This window comes from Lepidochelys olivacea (genome assembly GCF_965140295.1).
Source record: "Lepidochelys olivacea isolate rLepOli2 genome assembly, chromosome: 3".
Lineage (NCBI taxonomy): Eukaryota > Metazoa > Chordata > Testudines > Cheloniidae > Lepidochelys > Lepidochelys olivacea.
In genome coordinates, this window is record NC_140413.1 from 195,506,539 (window position 1) to 195,526,198 (window position 19,660).

General features: G+C 41.7%; 1 protein-coding gene across 3 annotated transcripts in view; it reads left to right on the forward strand.

Annotated features, from left to right (window-relative positions):
* SPRED2 (sprouty related EVH1 domain containing 2) overlaps positions 1-19,660 on the forward strand; it is an 89,833-nt gene that overhangs the window by 42,224 nt on the left and 27,949 nt on the right. For all 3 annotated transcript variants that reach the window (XM_084624228.1, XM_084624229.1, XM_084624230.1), the window contains exons 2-4: positions 12,421-12,598; positions 13,582-13,750; positions 16,485-16,549. In XM_084624228.1, coding sequence (XP_084480354.1) covers positions 12,421-12,598; positions 13,582-13,750; positions 16,485-16,549 — 412 coding nt within the window. The remainder of the gene's footprint in view (positions 1-12,420; positions 12,599-13,581; positions 13,751-16,484; positions 16,550-19,660) is intronic.

The following is a 19,660-nucleotide window of genomic DNA, read 5'->3' on the forward strand; positions in this document are numbered from 1 at the left end:
GACAGGGAACTGCCCAAGGCTAGCCTGAGCCCCAACCCCCATCCCAGCCCTGAGCCCACCCGCCAAACCCAGAGCCCCTTCCTGAACCCCAAACACCTCATCCCCAGCCCAGAGCCCAACCCTGAACCCCAGCCCAGAGCCCTCACCCCCTCCTGCACCCCAACCCCCTGCCTCAACCCACAGCCCCCCCCACACTCCGAATCCCTCTGCTCCAGCTTAGAGCCCCCTCCTGTACCCCCAATCACTCATTCCCCTGCCCCACTCCAGAGTCTGCACCCCCAGCAGGAGTCCTCACCCCCTCCTGCACCCCAACTCCCTGTACCAGCCCAGAGCCCCTTCCCGCACCCTGAACCTCTCATTTCTGCCCTACCCTCTGGAGCCCGCAGCCCCAGTAAGAGCCCTCCCACACCCCAGCCCAGTGAATGTGGGGGAGAGCGAGCCACCGAGGGAGGGGGAACATAGTGAGCGGGGGGCAGGGCCTCGTGGGAAGGGGCAGGGCTAGGGTGTTTGGTTTTGTGCGGCTAGAAAGTTGGCAACCCTAACTGCAGCAGTTCCCTTGCTCACCTATTCTACCAGTTCAGTCCCTTTTTCATTTACTTCCCACCTACATGTTTAATTTTAGCATATAGGTTGGTGGTATCATAGTATCCTAGAGCAAATGGCAGGAATTCACAATGCCTGCTCTGCAAAGCATCTCAAATCTGTCTTCAGGAAGACCTAAAATAACTACAGTAGAACCTCAGAGTTACTTAACGCCAGAGTTACGAACTGACCAGTCACCCACACATCTCATTTGAAACTAGAAGTACGCAATCAAGCAGTAGAGATGGGGGGGGGGGGGGAAGAAGCGAACACTGTACAGCACTGTGTTAAACAGAAACTACTGAAAAATACAGGAAAGGCTAAAAAGATGATTTGACAAAGTAAGGAAACTGTGCTTGTTTCATTTAAATTAAGATGGGTAAAAGCAGTATTTTTTTCCTCCATAGTAAAGCTTCAAAGCTGTATTAAGTCAATGTTCAGTTGTAAGCTTTTGAAAGAAGAACCGTAACATTTTGTTCAGAGTTGTGAACATTTCAGAGTTATAAACGGCCTCCATTTCAGAGGTGTGTGTAACTCTGAGGTTAGCAGGAGGCTAGCAGCATTATGAGTGCAGAGTTAAGGCTGTTAGGTTGACCTTAACTGTTGAATTTGCACACTTTCCACTTTTCAGATTACTTCAAATGTTGGAAACCTTTACTTTGAATGTCCAGGCATTTAGCTGATAAGGATGTATTTCTTAATGCTCTTACTACCTTTTAACTCAGATCGACCTTTCCTTCACTTCAAAAGAAAGGATTGAGTGTAAAAGATCTGGATGACTGCTTGCCTGCCTGAAGCCTTTGAAGCTATAAGAGTCTTTTCTGGAATTCCTCCTTAGGTTCTTCTGATTCAGATTCCAAAGTTGTCCTTTGGTGACAGTGATGTTGAAAGACTTCTGGCTCCTGGACTTTATTTTCTTCTGCAATACTTTGTTCTTGCCCCATTGGCAAGACTCTGATGCCTCAAGAAATTAAGACTTTCTTCATTAGGACCAGAGCCAGTGGGCACATTCATCAGCTTACACCTTCCCCCCCACCATCTGGTGCAGTCCAAATAAGGCCTTAACACTTGAGTTTAGTTTGATATCCCTTGCCTCATGGTGACTTTTAGTAACGGAAGATGCAAAAAGCGCAAACATTTAGTAACAAAACCTCCCCTTGCTTTCCATAAGCTGGAGGGAAGAGAGAAGAGGTGACATCCCTCCCCCATGGAAACCTCTCCTGACTGCTATAGAGAAACACAAGCTGGGTCTTCCTTGATCCTGGGTCTTCCTTGATCCTCTCCTGCCTAGGAGGCAGGAACCCAGTTATCAGTCTTCCTATAGGTCATAGAATCGTAGGACTGGAAGGAATCTAAAGAAGTCGTCTAGTCCAGTCCCCTGCACTCATGGCAGGACTAAGTATTATAGAGCTCCCTGACAGGTGTTAACCACCCTGACGGTTAAGAAGTTTTTCCTAATGTCCAACCTAAACCTCCCTTGCTGCAATTTAAGCCCGCTGCTTCTTATCCTATCCTCCAAGGGTAAGAAAAACAATTTTTCTCCCTCCTCTTTTTAACAACCTTTTATGTACTTGAAAACTATTATCATGTCCCCCCTCAGTCTTCTCTTTCTCCAGACGAAACAAACCCAATTTTTTCAGTCTTCCCTCATAGGGTCATGTTTTCTTGACCTTTAATCATTTTTGTTGCTCTTCTCTGGACTTTTTCCAATTTGTCCACATCTTTCCTGAAATGTGGCACCCAGAACTGAACACAATACTCCAGTTGAAGCCTAATCAGCGTGGAGTAGAGTGGAAGAATTACTTCTCATGTCTGTCTTAGAACACTCCTGCAAATATATCCCAGAATGATGTTTGCTCTTTTTTTGCACACTGTTGACTCATATTTACACTGTTCACTCATATTTAGCTTGTGATTCACTATGACCCCCATATTCCTTTCCACACAACTCCTTCCTAGGCAGTCATTTCCCATTTTGTATGTGTGCAACTGATGGTTCCTTCCTAAATGGAGTACTTTGCATTTATCTTTACTGAATTTCATCCTATTTACTTCAGACCATTTCTCCAGTTTGTCCAGATCATTTTGAATTTTAATCCTATCCTCCAAAGTACTTGTAACCCCTCCCAGCTTGATATTGTTCACAAACATTATAGGTGTACTCTCTGACATTATCTAAATCATTGATGAAGATATTGAACAGAACTGGACACAGAACTGATCCCTGTGGGACTCCACTCAATATGCTTGCTCCTGTGACTACAAACTCCAGTTTTAAAGGGACCGTGACTGTTATGAGGGCACTGGGGTTGGGCATGTGCTCCAACATCTGGTGCACTGTTACAGTATTTTTAAAAATAATCTTCAGGGGGGCATGTGTGAAGGGGAATCCGTCCTGAAGAATTACATGCTGTTGTTTTTTTCGAAGAGGTCCAAAATGCTAAGGACAATCAATTTCCTTTTAAGAATCACAGTATAATGCTAACCTTAAAAATATTTCGGGACTTCAAAAGTACTTAATTGAACCAAAAGCCACATCAGATTTAAGAGGAGATGGAGGAGGAGGAGACATGGCTGTGGTGAATCACGATCAGCAGCTGGGGGTCTATGGCAGAGGTCTTCATAGAAGGGCAGGGAAGGTACAGCCACCAGGTGGCCATTAATCCCTGTAGACAGTGGTTAGTCAAGAAAGCCCCACAGGCGAGCAGAATGACTGTTTCACCCTTTGACAGGACCCCAGATCTGAGTGGGGCAAAGAGGTCTGAAGCTCCCACAGAAAAAATCAGCTTCTAGCCTCAAAAATCAAGCAGGCACCGTGGGGTGCTCTAATGCAGGGGAAACCAATATGGAGAGGCGCATAAAAGTTGAGGCAGCCTCTGACAGAGTGTCCAGTAACTCATTTGGACTGTCTAGCCCCATCTGGCTCCTCAGGGCCACTATACCTCCACAGTCACTTGTGAGGAAGTGGGAAATCTGCTCTGCAGTCAGTGTGGGAGAGTCCATCAACTTGGTGCCCTAGAGTTGATTGTACAAACAGAATAGTATGTAGGCCTTAAACAAACCCAGCAATTAAGGGCAGTCTTAAAGTTTTTAGAGGCCAATAAAATGGGAAGAATTTAAGCCACTTCTGGTTCCTCTAGTAGTTTTACTCTAACAGTAGAAGTCTGCCCTTTATCTAACCTTAATGGCATTCAATATACTATAAATGGAAGTTAATCAAATATTGTACGTGCTCTGAATAGATCTCCTGAAAAAAATGGCTGCAGCACAATAAAAGTAGATGGATGTATCAACAAGATCCTGAGTTTCTTGCTGCTCTGAATGCTCACATAGGATTTGTAAATTATTATTATTTAACTATAGAGAATGAGTTGCTTGCAACTAGTCAAGGCCATAATGCAGTTACCTGAAATTATATTGCAAAGAAAATAAACAGTTTGCATGCAGAAGAGTTTAGATACTTATATGACCCAACACTATATTAGCTGAACACCTCCCAGGTATTTATCTATGCTGTTGTGGAATAGAAAAGCATCGCTGCTTCCATTTTATGGATGGAGACCTTAGGCATAGAGACATTAAGTGAAGTTTGGCAGAACTAGAAGTTGACCCCAGGTCTCCTGAGTTCTATCTCAGTGCCTGAATAGTGGAACCAAATAATAATTATTGTCCTAGGTCTTTTTTAATAGTTAGTATATCTGGAAATAGTGACAGTGCTGTGTCTGGTGATACATGAAGGAGGAGAGCCTGTCCCTGCTCTAAAGAGCATACAATGTAAATGTGACCACCTGGTAACAGCTGTAGACGGAATTCTAACTGACTGTATTAGGAGAGCAATTTAGTGTTCTTCCTGTCTCACAAGCTGGAAAGTATTGTCCGGCAGTGTTGCTTTTGCTATGGCAAAGGGGGATAAAGATCTCATTTTCAGGGCGGAAATTAGATTTGTCTCCGGATGAAAAAGCCTGAGTCCCCTGAAGTTACAGTCTTTAAAATGGAGAAGTCATGTCTTTCTCTATAGAACCTGCATTTATCTATACACTGCCCTGGACAACTGTAGAAAACAGGGATTTGGGGCATATTTTTGAAATGTATTTCTTTCATCGCATGTTGGTTCCTTCAGTTCGGATTCTTATCAATTATAATCTTAAGTCTTTAAACAACCATTTTTAGCTGCTATAACATTAGTCCAGCCACTTGTCATTCAAACCAGTCTACCTGGCTGCTCTATCACTTGTCTGCAGTCAGGTGAAAATACGTTTAATGTTCTCTTTTTTTAGTAGTTCACACTTTATACCAGTATTCTATTGAATTGTATTTGTTACCAGCTAACCTCCATATTCAGTTTTTCTGTGTTCTTCACTCTATAGTTCGGTCTGACTTAATTCGTGTCCGTGTCCACGTCCCTGTGGCAGTGTCCTTGGGATGACTTTTTGGCCTTATGCAATTTCCAGATGTGGGGCCTGATCCAAAGCCTATTTGAGTCTCTTCATTGGTTTGAGTAGACTTGGATCAAACTTCTAAGACATTCCTGGCTGATGACATTGGGTACAATCCAACCAAACCAACTTCCACAGAATGATTCAGTAGTGTAACCATCAGTGACAATTAACAAAGTGTCTGTCTTTTCCCACGTTCAGTGTCAGATTGAGACATCTAGGGTATGTCTACACTACGAAATTAGGTCGAATTTATAGAAGTCAATTTTTTAGAAATCTGTTTTATATATTCGAGTGTGTGTGTCCCCACAGAAAATGCTCTAAGTGCATTAACTCGGCGGAGTGCTTCCACAGTACCGAGGCTAGAGTCGACTTCCGGAGCGTTGCACTGTGGGTAGCTATCCCACAGTTCCCGCAGTCTCCGCTGCCCATTGGAATTCTGGATTGAGATCCCAATGCCTGATGGGGCTAAAACATTGTCGCGGGTGGTTCTGGGTACATATCGTCAGGCCCCCGTTCCCTCCCTCCCTCCTTCCGTGAAAGCAATGGCAGACAATCCTTTCGCGCCTTTTTTCCTGAGTTACATGTGCAGACGCCATACCACGGCAAGCATGGAGCCTGCTCAGCTCACTATCACCATATGTCTCCTGGGTGCTGGCAGATGCGGTACTGCATTGCTACACAGCAGCAGCAACCCATTGCCTTGTGGCAGCAGACGGTGCAATAGGACTGGTAGCCGTCATCGTCATGTCCGAGGTGTTCCTGGTCACCTCTGTGAGGTCGATCAGGAGCACCTGGGCAGACATGGGCACTGGGACTAAATTTGGAGTGACTTGATCAGGTCATTCTCTTTAGTCCTGCAGTCAGTCCTATTGAACCATCTTATGGTGAGCAGGCAGGTGATACGGATTGCTAGCAGTCCTATTGTACCATCTTCCGCCGAGCAGCCATGAGATGTGGATGGCATGCAGTCCTTCTGCACTGTCTGCTGCCAGCCAAAGATATAAAAGATAAATGGAGTGTATCAAAACAAGGAATAGATGAGATTTGTTTTGTACTCATTTGCAAACCACCCCCTGGCCCCCGTCTAGGGGACTCATTCCTCTAGGTCACTCACAGAGAAGGTGCAGCGAGGTAAATCTAGCCATGTATCAATCAGAGGCCAGACTAACCTCCTTGTTCCAATAAGAACAATAACTTAGGTGCACCATTTCTTATTGGAACCCTCTGTGAAGTCCTGCCTGAAATACTCCTTGATGTAAAGCCACTCCCTTTGTTGATTTTAACTCCCTGTAAGCCAGCCCTGTAAGCCGTGTCGTCAGTCGCCCCTCCCTGCGTCAGAGCAACGGCAAACAATCGTGCATCTGAGTTGAGAGTGCTGTCCAGAGCAGTCACAATGCAGCACTCTGGGATAGCTCCCGGAGGCCAATACCGTCGAATTGTGTCCACAGTATCCCAAATTCGACCCGGCAAGGCCGATTTAAGCGCTAATCCACTTGTCAGGGTGGAGTAAGGAAATCGATTTTAAGAGCCCTTTAAGTCAAAATAAAGGGCTTCATCATGTGGACGGGTGCAGGTTTACATTGATTTAACGCTGCTAAATTCGACCTAAAGTCCTAGTGTAGACCAGGGCCTAGTCAGGGAGCTGTTATACACTCAGATACAGTTGCAGGCCTTGGTACTAAAGGTTGTAAAAGAGCCACAGGTCAGAATATCAGCACAGATGTTTTAATAAAAGCCATATGATTCACTTAATGCCCCCACGAGAATGTAAATATGAGGGGGAGGGTAGTTTAAAAATACTATTCAAGCCCAGAGTTTTACTAATATTTAAAACTGAAGAACATGGGAAGCTTGTCAATGACGAGAGAGAATTATCTGAGATAATGGAAACATGCAACCTTTAAACCATAGAAATCTGAAATATTGGTGATTGAAATTAGTCGTTAAATCAAGCAAAATCAAAATTAACAAATTTTAGAAAGTTCCTAGCAGTGCTGTTTCAGGAAGGGGAAAGGCTCTGAATTCTGACTAGAAAGTTTGTACTAGATTGTATAGAAAATGTTAGTCTGAGCTATAATACACTCAAGAAGTTTAAAAAAAAAGGAAACAGGCCATTTGTTCTATGGAAGAGTATTTTTAAGATTGTGTTCGTGTCTCTTTCTTAAAATAAAGGCTGAAATTCCATGGATACTCCCTGATAACACTAAAGGATGTAATATAGAAGCAGTTAAGCCCAAAATAGAAGGAATGCAAACTTAGAAAAACCAGAGGAAATTGGGGAAGAAAGACAAATAGTTAATCTTGAGTAATCAATGCGTAGAGATAATCTAATGCATAGAGAGAAACTGTATGAAAAACAAAGCACAGGAGTAGAGAGTTCAAACATTACCATAGAGAATGTTTTCTAGAAGCCAGTCCATTTTTTGTTTGAAAAGAATGTAGCATATGTAAATTGGCCACTTGGTATCCAGAGTGGAGCAAATCAATTTTTTAAAAGTTACTGTGAATCAAATTTAGAAACTATTTTTAGTAGAAGCCATTGGCTGCATAACACATTTTACTGGGAAAATACTAATGTCTGGATCAGACTCTGGACATGCTCATCTGACGTTCTGCTATAGAAGGCTTCAATGTCTTGAGGGCTGGGAGCAAGATTTCTGAAGACATCCCTAGCCACTTAATCTCCGTTCTACGGCTGCTTTGCATATCAGTCAGAGCTATGGGCAGCAATGCAGGCATATATGACTTTATTAAAAGCAGATGTCCAAGCAAAGCCGCTTATGACAACATCAAAATATGTTGGAAAACGTCATGGAGAGCCAATGAAAAAGTAATGGCAGAGGCCCAGGGCAAACAGAAGGTGAAACTCTACCTTGTACAGGGCTGTGTATAGGGGAATAAAAGCCATACTTAAACCATTAGACAGTCCTTACGAAGCTGTATTGCATGCAAATCCAATAAGAGAACCAAAAGTCCAGTAGATAAATCTGATCAAAAGGAAACCGTTATGGAGAGACTTTTCTAGAACTCTCCATCACCACAAAACAGACTACGTAACTCCTGATATACCCAGAGGCTCCACTGTGTGGCAGACTCCTATGTTTTGCCAAACTTGATAGGTCTTCCAGTTTCCTTAGGATACTCTCTGTTTTTGGGTGACTTCTGAAGATTTTCTGAGTGGGTGGTTGGATCTTCTAGGAAAAGAGGAGTTCTGTTATGAACTCTGCAGGGCAACAGCATAGGCATCGATCCATACCTTTATCACTATCATAAGCTAAACTGTCAGGCCTCTATGAAGGCTTTCGTCAGAAGATAGATTCTGCATGATACAGCCAGGTAGATCTCAGATCTCTGCCTTTCTGCTCTGGGTACTGTTTTTGACATACCAAGTGACCAAACTGAACTGGGGGGTGCAGGAGAAAAATAATATTACTTGTCGCCGTTTCTTTTCTCCTGTTTCCTACTAGTCTCTGTGTGCATCCTGTGGCTAAAATACAGAACAGTGCTAGTTGGGGGTGTCTTTTAGATACACTCCTGTCTTGGAATTTGCTTTTAGCATACCTGTGACAAGGCAAAACCCCATCACAAGATAAAAGGGGTTAGGAGACAATTAGTATGGCTGCCATATGAGGAGAGATTAATAAGACTGGGACTTTTCAGCTTGGAAAATAGACGACTAAGGGGGGATATGATAGCAGTCTATAAAATCATGACTGGTGTGGAAAAAGTAAATAAGGAGGTGTTAATTTACTCTTACTCATAACACAAGAACTAGGGGTCACCAAATGAAATTTAATAGGCAGCAGGTTTAAAGCAAACAAAAGGAAGTATTTCTTCACACAGTGCACAGTCAACCTGTAGAACTCCTTGTCAGAGGATGTTGTGAAGGCCAAGACTATAACAGGGTTCAAAAAAGAACTAGATAAGTTCATGGAGGGTAGGTCCATCAATGGCTATTAGCCAGGATGGACATGGATGGTGTCCCTAGCCTCTGTTTGCCAGAAGCTGGGAACGGGCAACGGGATGGATTATTTGATGATTACCTGTTCTGTTCATTCCCTCTGGGGCACCTGGCATTGGCCACTGTCGGAAGACAGGATACTGAGCTAGATGGACCTTTGATCTGACCCAGTATGGCTGTTTTATGTTCTTACGTTCTAGTTACATCTATTGCACTGTGCTGTAATTAGTTGCTTCTCCACTAGAGAGGTGGGCCTAAGAGGCATCAGGTAATGGACACTTAGGATTCATCATCTGAAGGAGCTAGGTCGCCTGTGAAGGGGCCTGAGTCTACAGGAGAACAGATCCCTCAGGGAGATTCTGTCTGAGGGGCTAGTGGTCAAATACTAGCAGTGAAAGAAGAGTCTGGAGTTACAAGAAGGGTGAGGGTAGACGAGGAAGGGTTGATTTTTGAAGAGACTTTGGGTAATAGTTTGAACTTCTGTTACCTCTGAGTTGCATACAAGCAGACTGCATACTGGGGATCACACCCTGTACGCCCATCACACCGTCACGCAAGGGGGTACGCTGGTGTTGAGGTCACACCATAACAGTACCAAAGGACTGCAAAGTGAACCAGGTGGTTGATCTGTAATAAGCCTTATTATTACTTATTAATAAGTAAGAAGTCCTCCTTTTGACTTTTATTTTTCATAAATCATTGCATTAATTTCACTTTAGTGTTTAGAGAAAGTCTTTATTGTACCAAAGTTTCTCATGCTATTTCTCTGCTGTTCCCCAGTGGCCAGACTGACTTAGTTGTGTATGTAAAATCCATAGGATGCAAATAAGCATGAAGTACTGGTTGGTTTTTGGGCGATGGTAATTTTGGACTACATGCAAAGCTTATTTTTAAACATATTTTTGAAGTTATTTAAAGTGGAAAATAAACCATTAAAGGGAGAGGGAAACATGAAATAAACAGGATATTTATTTTTAACAAATGTTTTCCGAGTCATGTCGCTAAGCTAAAAGCAAGACCACGGTTGTTGACTTACTAGATATTAGAGCCTGGCTGCATTTGAGAAATGCAAGTGATACATCAAACACCAACAACTTTTAATGAAATATTAACTGTGTGTTGGTAAATTTTAAAAAACCGGTTTACTACATGTATAAGGACGAATGGTGCTGCCTTTCTATTAACCTTAGCCGGATCTTGTCAAGTTTAAAGAGATACTGTCAGTTTGTTCAGATGCCAAGAACTTTCGCAAAAAATAAATTTCAAGCCTCATCCCTCAGGTTGAAGTCTAACTATTTTGAAAGGCATCCTTTGGGAATGCTGCATAGATTTACCTTCTTTTTTATGGACAGTATGTTTTGGGGGCTGAACAGGATGTGTCATTTACTAGTACAAACTTTTGGGTCTGTTTGATTTGACAGTGTGTTGAAAACTTACTAGATCAAGTAATTAGTTTTCTCTTCTGTATTTTCCTACCCTTGTGCAGTGGGTCAATTAATTTACAAGCATACTCCTCATTAATATTCCCCAGTAAAAAAAAAGTGAGACTAGTGCAGGTCCACAAGGCTCACTAATGTGCTACAGTGTCTCTGTATGAGGTGATCAGATGTCGGTTGTAGCATCGGAACCGATTGTGAATATGCTTGTTGACTGTTGATGTGCATGGTGACTCTTCAGTTTCAGGGACCTGATGGCCACTAGAACTATCCTTAGGATCAGTCAGTACAACTGGCCACATGCTAGACATAGAGGGTTTTTGACTCAGATTGGTGGTAGATGGGGTAGTAATTACGCCTTTGTCCAGGACTGACCTCTGCCACCTTCTGTTTGGACTCTCTTCCATGATGTGTGAAAGTCTTGTTTTGGTTGCCAGCTAAGACTGGTGAAACTAATGCATTTATGGGTGTCTCTCGAAGGGAACGCTCTTAAGGTGACAAGACTACTCTCCTTTTGCTTTCAGTAACATCTCTAAATGGTGAGACAAGTCTAGCAGTGTCAGAAATCCTCAGATTTCCTTGATTCCACTCTTGTTTCAGGCCTGGGTATAGTATGGAAATTGCACTGGTTGATCTGCTCCTTGTCAGGTATCAGCACTGATTCTCTTAGCTCTGTGAGCTGCTTCCAACGCTGCCCATGAGATCTTGGTGGAACACTATGTTCCCTACGGGGTAGGTGGAGCTGCCTTAGAGTTCTTGTGTGATCCTAAAGATTAGTGTTGGGCAAGTTGTTCCTGTGCCCAGAGGGCATGCTTACGTGGGATATTGCAAGGTTCATTCTTTCTCTCAGGGAGCATGTTATGCTAGTTGCAGATGAGTTTCCAAATGTAATTTAATGTGTTCAGAGTGGGAGGTAGCCCTACATGTTTTGGACGCTGGTATCTGACAAGTTCCCACTCTCCCTGTGTGATACTTCAGCAGTTGTGATCATGGGAGACACTAGAGCTAGAATCCTTTCCCCTGCTCAAGAGGGGACTACTGGCAGGATGCTTTTCAGCAAGGAGTATTCAGCCCTGGAACTTTCTTCTCTTTGTAGCCCAATAGAGCCCACATCTGTAGATCTGCGGGGCATGTTGCAAGGCTTGTCTCCCATTCAAGGTCTTTTCCCGATGTGCTGGGGTAAAAGGCTTCAGGCTTGATTGTGGTGTGTTGAGCTCCTGAAATTAGACTGGGCAATTACTGCTGTTTGTATAGTGGCTGTTTTGTATAGCAACTGGCAGTAAAGAACATCTGCTATAAACACTTTCATATCTACACCTCTACCCCGATATAACATGACCCAATTTAACATGACCCGATATAACATGAATTTGGATATAACGCAGTAAAGAGCGCTCTGGGGGGCGGGGCAGGGCCGCGCGCTCCGGCAGATTGGCGCATCAGCGTGTCTGGCTCCGACACGCTGCTCTGAGCGGCGTGTGAAGAGTGCCGGGCCATGGCTGAGGGGTTGGATAAGGGGCAGAGGGTCTCGGGGGGTGTTCAGGGGACAGGGAGCAAAAGAGGTTGGATGGTTTGGAGGTTCTGGGGACGGGGCAGTCAGGGGATGGGAAACGGGGGCGTGGGAGTCGCGGGGGGCCTGTCAGGGGGCAGGGGTGTGGATAGGGGTCGGGGCAGTCAGGGACAGGGAGCCGGGGGCGGGGGAGTTGGATGGGTCGGGGGTTCTGAGGGGTCAGTCAGGGGGCGGGGAGTGACTAATAATAACGGAAATGTTCGAGGCCAAAGCACATTCGATATAACGTGGTTTCACCTCTAATGCGGTAAGATTTTTTTGGCTCCCGAGGACCACATTATATCAGGGTAAAGGTGTATCCTCAGATAAAACTTGAAATTGCTCTGCAAGTACCTGGAGTCTAGATCCGTACTTTCTAAATACTGCAATAAATAAAACTCTTGTAAGATTATATGTAATCTCACACCGTTATTTTTGTTGTTGTTGTTACAGTGACAGCTATATTGTGCGAGTCAAAGCTGTGGTTATGACCCGAGATGACTCCAGTGGGGGATGGTTACCGCAAGAAGGAGGCGGACTCAGTAAAGTTGGCGTCTGCAAGGTCGTTTACCCAGAGGGCAGCGGAAGAAGTGGGTTTCTAATCCACGGGGAAAGGCAAAAAGACAAACTGGTAATAGAACCTAATTCAACTTTTGTCTGTTTTCTTAGGAAAGCTACCCAAAATCAACATATCTTTAGGAGTTTCAAAACCGAACAAAAAAAACTGGGAAGCAATGCCAGATTGTGCAAAGTAACCCCATCCTAATTCAAATGAACAATAAATGATCATGATCTGGTTTTTAGGTTGCCATGTTATCTCCTTGAAATAGCAATTGCATGTTGAACAGCAATATGTAAAGTCCACCTTTAATTCCTAAAACATGAAACTGACACATTTATTTTTCTAAGACCTGATAAGAATATGTGAGAAGTGAACTGAAGTGTAAAGAATTCATGAAGCCAGTCACGTTGTACTGAGTAATGCAGTGCAAGCCTTTAAAATGGCAATGAATTATTTATGCTGCATGCTATTCAAGGTAGAGTAAGAATGTGAGGACAAGTTGTCTTTTTATGAATTGACAAGCTCAGTTCCTTCCAATATTTTTTTTAGAAGACTTCTTTTATTGCACAAAATAAAATGAATAAAACTTATATTCAAATATGAATTGGAAGTTTAAAAAAACAACTGTTGTTTTAATTCCCTGTTGGTTAGTTTTTCTTGTTGCTTCTAGGATACCCAGTTATAAAATGGAAAAGCTTAAAAATCCACCTCTTGCAAAGTGGTTTGGTACAGGTTTAGAATAGGTGTTTGAATAAAAGTGGATAGTATAGTGTAGATTTAAGAAGGTCTTGTTGTCAAGAGAGCTGGGATTTTTAAAGTGATTGTTTCACTTATAACTGCTTTTGACATGATTTTATATTGAACGATATTCTCTCACCAGAGTAACAGATTTTATATTGAACGATATTCTCTCACCAGAGTAACAGATTTATAACTTGCTTGTTTTGTGTTGGGGAGATTGTGGGGCAGGAGATTCTGGTCTGTACTAAAACAGTGACAACCCTGCCCTTCAAGTATAAATGTAACCTTACTTTTGTGCTGAAACTTTTTAGGTGGTATTGGAATGCTTTGTAAAAAAGGACTTGGTCTATACTAAAGCAAATCCTACATTTCATCACTGGAAGGTTGACAACAGGAAGTTTGGGCTCACTTTTCAAAGTCCTGCCGATGCACGAGCATTTGATAGAGGAGTGCGGAAAGCAATTGAAGACCTCAATGAAGGTACTGAAGCTTGTATCAGCATTCTGCTTGTTTCTTTGCAGAGGAGAGGTTCCAGAGACAGGACTCAAGCTAACTTGAATGCATTTCTCACATTTCTTACTGCGGTCAGCCAATTAGCCTTTAAAATAAAGTTTAGTTCTTGTTCAGCAGAGAATTAGATTAGTAGCCTCTTGGGGAGGGAAGGATTTAACTCAGGCATTTCTTCAGAGTTTCCCATCCCTATGTACCCTCATCCATCAAGACCTAAGATGAAAAGATGCATTACTTATAGCTGTGGATCTAACTATAGCTAGCAAAAGAACAAAGTACCGGTATTTCACATCTTGTCTTTTAGGTCACTTTTCTGTACATGCAGCTAATGCTGCACTGGAAATTATTTCATGATATGTTTTTGTTGTGCTTTGTTAAATTATCGTATGAATTCCTATGTGGACTTGAATGAATCATAAGGATTTTTTCTTCGACAAAATTAATTATGTTAAATCTCAACTTAATTGGAGAACTGTAGTGCTTGAAGGCTTCATATTTTTTATCCCATCAAAAATTTTATCTTAATTAAAAAGAATGGTACATACTTTGAGGTTGTTATAAACATTTCCTTTTTGCATTATATTGCCATCAAACGAGAATCAAAATGTATCTTCAAATCAAAATTATCCTGTATTTTGTTCTCATTTCAGTGAAAAATAATTAATCAATTATTTGATACGTAGGTAGTTGTGATGCCAACGCTATCCTTTTTTTCTGAATGACTGGAATAAATATTAACAGTTGATTAAGTTTAGGATATGTTTGCAAAAAATCTAGTTCCTTATATTTTGGGATCTTTAATTTTTGAACATTTTTAGCTGTCCCATCACAAATACATGGCACTCTAACTTCTCGTCCATGCCTTATCACTCAGTTCCCTCCGTTAAAGCAGACCTTTCAGTGATGCTCCACTGAGAGGTGAGATCAAATTCTCAGTGGTCATTCATGCATTATGTGCTTGACCCTGTGCCACGGAAATCCATGGGAGTAGGATTAGGCCCTATGCTTCTGAACTGTATTCCTTTTCTTGTTTGTCTCATATAAACTGTAAGCTCTTTGGGGCATTAAATGTGGTATCTTCTATAATATAATTCACACTGAATCTCAATATATTAATAATGTATATACTCTGTATTGAAGGGAAATGGTAATAAAATGGTATTTGAGGACATTTGTACATGGCAGCAACTCCTAACTGAAGATGTATTGAAGTAGAGTAGAATTCAAGATTCAAGTATAAATTTAAAGCTGTGTGGCTATTTTTTAGCTACTGTTCAAAATCAGTGCATCTGTGTTTATCACATTAACAGAACAGACTAAGCCTGATGGATGCACTCTTACTTAACTTCCAAATAGGGCTATCCAAATTAAAACCAATAACTAGTTCTCAAAGTTCTGGATTTGAGTCACTGTATCTCAGTACTGTCTATGAAATCTGGTCAAATTAGCACAACCAAGCATATGCATTTGAAGCTTCACTGCATTCAAATATTCTTATAAGCAAAACTTAATCCTTAGCTTGTTTCTTGAAGTATCAGAACTACAGAAATTCTGTTTGGTATTAGTGATGTTGTACAGCTCTGGAGTCATGGGAGCTGGGCTTTCAACCTGAATATGTATGCACATTGCTCATTAGGTGAAAATTTTGCCTTTAACTCTGCATGTCTTCATGAATACTCAACTCAGGTTAGCATGCCACAAATAAGATTAACTTCTAAAATCTTTCAGAGTTAATGTAACTCATTGTCTGCCCCAGTACAAACAACTTAATTAAAAAAAAAAAGTTACTAAAAGCTCAGCACTCATAAGCAGTAAAAAAAACTGTGTGCGATGTGGGAGGGAGAGAGTTTTGGTACAATAAAGTTTGGTGATTATTCTGGCTTAATATTAAAAGCCCACATACAGAGTTTATTTTTCCCCCCCAAAATGTAGAGAATACCGCAGTGTCCCTTTTTAAATGCATAAAATGTTAAATGAGATGAAGGAAGGATTCTTGGATGAAATTTGCAAATTTCATATTAAACCCTAATAGTTACCACAAGGTTAATCAGAAGCTCCTCAAATTAATGTATTCTTCTGCCTGTTTTTGTTCGTTCTTCTGTCAGTTCTTACATGTTTTGTTTACAGGGGGGAGGTGAGAAGGAGAGAGAGAGCTCTCTGACAAATATCTTTTAAAACAAAAATTCTTCAGGGTAGGTCATTACTTCCTGAATGCTAAAGATTGACTCCCTTTCTGACTGAGCTTTTTTGTATGTTTTGTTTGTTTTAGTAAAATCAATAAGTTTTCTGACTTCAGAGGTCAGATCCTTAGCTTGATGTAATTCAGTGTAGCTCCATTGATTTACATTAGTTGGAAGATCTGGCCCTAAATGTTCATTCATTATACTTTTATCACATTTTGAAAATGAAAATACTATATGATTGTAAGTGCTTATCATTATTCTGCCGTGACCTAATAGTACGGGTAGCCATAGGAACTTTTTCTGGTTGTCACCTTTCTAACCTACTTAGCAATAGACATACTTTTCTTCTTGTTAATTTGGTACCACTTTCTCACTTCATAATTTTATTGTGTGAGTTCATCTGGAGAATGTAATGGTCCATGATAATCCCAGTGGTCAAAATCCAAATAAAATCCACCAATTTTTAATTTAAAAATATCTGATGTTTAGAAATGTCATATATTTTAATAATGTTTTTCTAGGATCTACTACTTCCTCTTCAACGATCCACAATGAGGCTGAGATTGGTGATGATGATGTCTTCACAGTAAGTAAAGTTAGTTTGAAATTGTTCTCTTTTGCACTGTGGTTCACTTGATCAATTTTGAATGGCCCTTTTTTCATCATCATGATTTTCTTTAATGTCTGTAAGTGATATTTCTCTGTTCATCTTCTGCCTTCCATGGCCCAAAAGAAGATTCAGCCTTCTAAAGTCCTCCCATTGTCATCACTGTAGTATCGCATGTAGAACAAATGTTCGTAGTGTCACAGAGCTGAGTAGATAATGCCAAAAAAATAAAATACAGGTTTTAATTTAATTTTCAAATGACTTGGCTTTGGTGGAGTTCATGTTTTGTGTTAGCTGTCTGCTAGTTTTAGAGACGTTGAGTGTTACCGGCATGTTTCTGGAAATCAAATTTTGAAGTCATGTTTGTGGTTACTCATGAAAACTGAATTTTAAATTTGCTTGTGCAAGCATTAACGTAAGAAGTCCATCCAAGCTTATTCAAATTGGGGAGCAAACCAGATCTTGTGACTTACTGACCAATAGCAACTACATAACAGTAGAAAGTCAGCCATTCATTATTATTTGTTCTTGTTTATAATGGTAGTTTCTTATTTTATTTTGTAGTAGCATCAAAAATGTGTCTGGAGCTTTCCTAAAAGACAGTGTCCCTGTCCCATCCATAAGCTAAAAAGGTTGAATAGATATATGAAATGAAATTTCAGTCAGGTCATGGATATTATTCCATGGGCAGAAAAACAGCTAAATTAAGATTATTTGCTCAGATTATTTGCTCAGCTCCAGTAATGCGCATACCCACCTTCTTTACATTGTAAATGAACTGTTTGTTGAAAAACATTGGAGAAAGCAGAGGGTTAAAGGTGGATATCTTCAGAATCCAAAGTAGATGTAACAAATATACTTTAACACTGCATTTCATTGCTGTGAAAGTGTGAAAATATTTCATTTATTTCTCATTTCAAAAATGTGCTTTTTCTGCGTATCTAGGATAATGGAGGGAGGAAATGGAGCAGGAAACATTCAGTTAAATCCTGTGAATGTCAGGCCAGGGGGCTGGGGTAGGGGAGGGGAGAGCCCAAAGCTGAAAGGTAGCTCAAGATGAATTTAGCTGAGCTTCCATTAGAAGCATGGTGTGGGTCTGGACAGGTTTCCTGTAGTGTTTTGACCAGATCCTCTTGACAGTTGGCATGTTGTTCACATCTGTTCTTTTGTCACAGTTCTAAGAGACAAACAACAGCAGGCAGGGTTAAAAGGTGACTTCCTGTGCTCCAGAGCAAAACTATCATTAGCAGCTGCTTCCCAGCTACCTGCCAGAAGTGATTTATAGAATCCGAGATGGGAGAGGGTAAGGCCTCATTGGAGCCAGAGTACTTTACTCTTTTGTAGTATTTATCCAAGAGTTACAAGATCCTTGAAAACAATGTTCTGGTGCCATTTGAAATGCATACGTCTCTTCAGGCTTGTGTATTGCGTTTGAGCGTTTGTTGTAAAGTGGAGGTACTCAAAACTTGTCATGCGTACAGGTCAGCTTTGTTAGCCGTGTTAGAGATGTTGAAGCTGCCAAATGAACGTTCCATTTACATTTCTTTAAGTGCTTTAAAGGGAAATGTGGAAAATAGCTAAGGATATTCGTCCTAAAATCAGTCCAATTTGTTGAGGGACCAGATGGATCCATGGAAGTAACTGAGGCCTGAAAATTCCCATGGTTTTGTCCATAATATTTAGTTTTGGGCCCATGTCTAGATTCTAGGGGAATAGAAAGTTGGGGTGCTTTGTTTTTTAGATAGGAACAAGTGTTGGCAGTAGTTTAATGTTTGTGTTAGGAAAGCTGGATAAATTGTGCAGCAGCTACTTTAAATATACCATCAATCCTCCATTTAGTGTTCAAAGCCAGAACTGAAAAATAAACTAATTTTTTTCCCACTTGACTCCCAGTGAAGCACACATATATAAGGTATCTGTAGACATATTATTATTACAGTGATGGGTTATTCATGTGCATCTTCAGATTTGTTGCGGGGGGTGGGACCCGAGATTCACCTCTTTCATATAATTACACTCGAAACAGTCAAGCTCCATGATGTACTTCAGGCTACGTTTATTGATAATCTTAGCATGCAAATAGTCAAAACTTAGCTGTGATCAGCATCCACTTAAGATGAATGGTGGAAGTTTATGCCTCGGGTTCTTCTGTTTCAACCTGTCTGGCAGTTCTATCAACAAGATAATGTGTTGATTTATGTACTAAAAGTAAGGTTGCTAAGTCTTTGGGTTTCCAAGGGCCATGGCCATTTTTCACTAATTGTAGGTGGCTATGCTTTGGGTTGTCTTTTGTAGCTGTTGATAGTCTCTAGAAGGCTGTTTCTGTGCCACTCTGTTGACCGTAACGTTGAATCTCCTGTAATCCATAGTACAGTAAAAGTTGTTTTATCCAGCATGTTGGGGGAATGGGAGGAGCCGGTAAGTGAAAAATTCCGGTTAACTAAGAGGGAGGACGTTTGGGTGTGGGAGGGGGCTTCGGGGAGTGGGTTGGGACACAGGAGAGGGTGCAGGGTGCTGGATCTGGGTGGCGCTCACTTCAGGTGGCTCCCCGGAAGCGGCGACCTGTCCCAGCGACTCCTATGCGGAAGTGCAGCAGGTGGCTCTGCACGCTGCCTCCACCAACAGGCGCCACCCCCACGGCTTCCATTGGCCATGGTTCCCAGCCAATGGGAGCTGCGGAGCTATGCTCAGGGTGGGGCAGGGGAAGCGTGTGGAGCCACCTGCCTAGGAGTAGCTGGGACAGGTCGCCACTTGCGGTGAACCACCCGAGGTGAGGTCTACACAGACAGTTTAAATTACCAATGTAATTATATCAATGCAAAATCCCTAGCATAGATAGGCACCAAAGTCTGATCCTTTCAGCGGACACCACAGGATAATAGTGCTTTTGTATGCTTAGTTCTGTTCACTTCATGTAGTGGTAAATAATATGGCTGGAAGTAAGTGGAGGGGGTGGGAACGAGGGAATTAGACCTATAATTATTTGATAAATTTTCGCTCCCTCATTGAAAACCAAAGCCATACCTGAACAGAAAACAAAACACCCCGAAAGACTACATAAACTAATGACTGGCTTGCAGGTAAAATGCA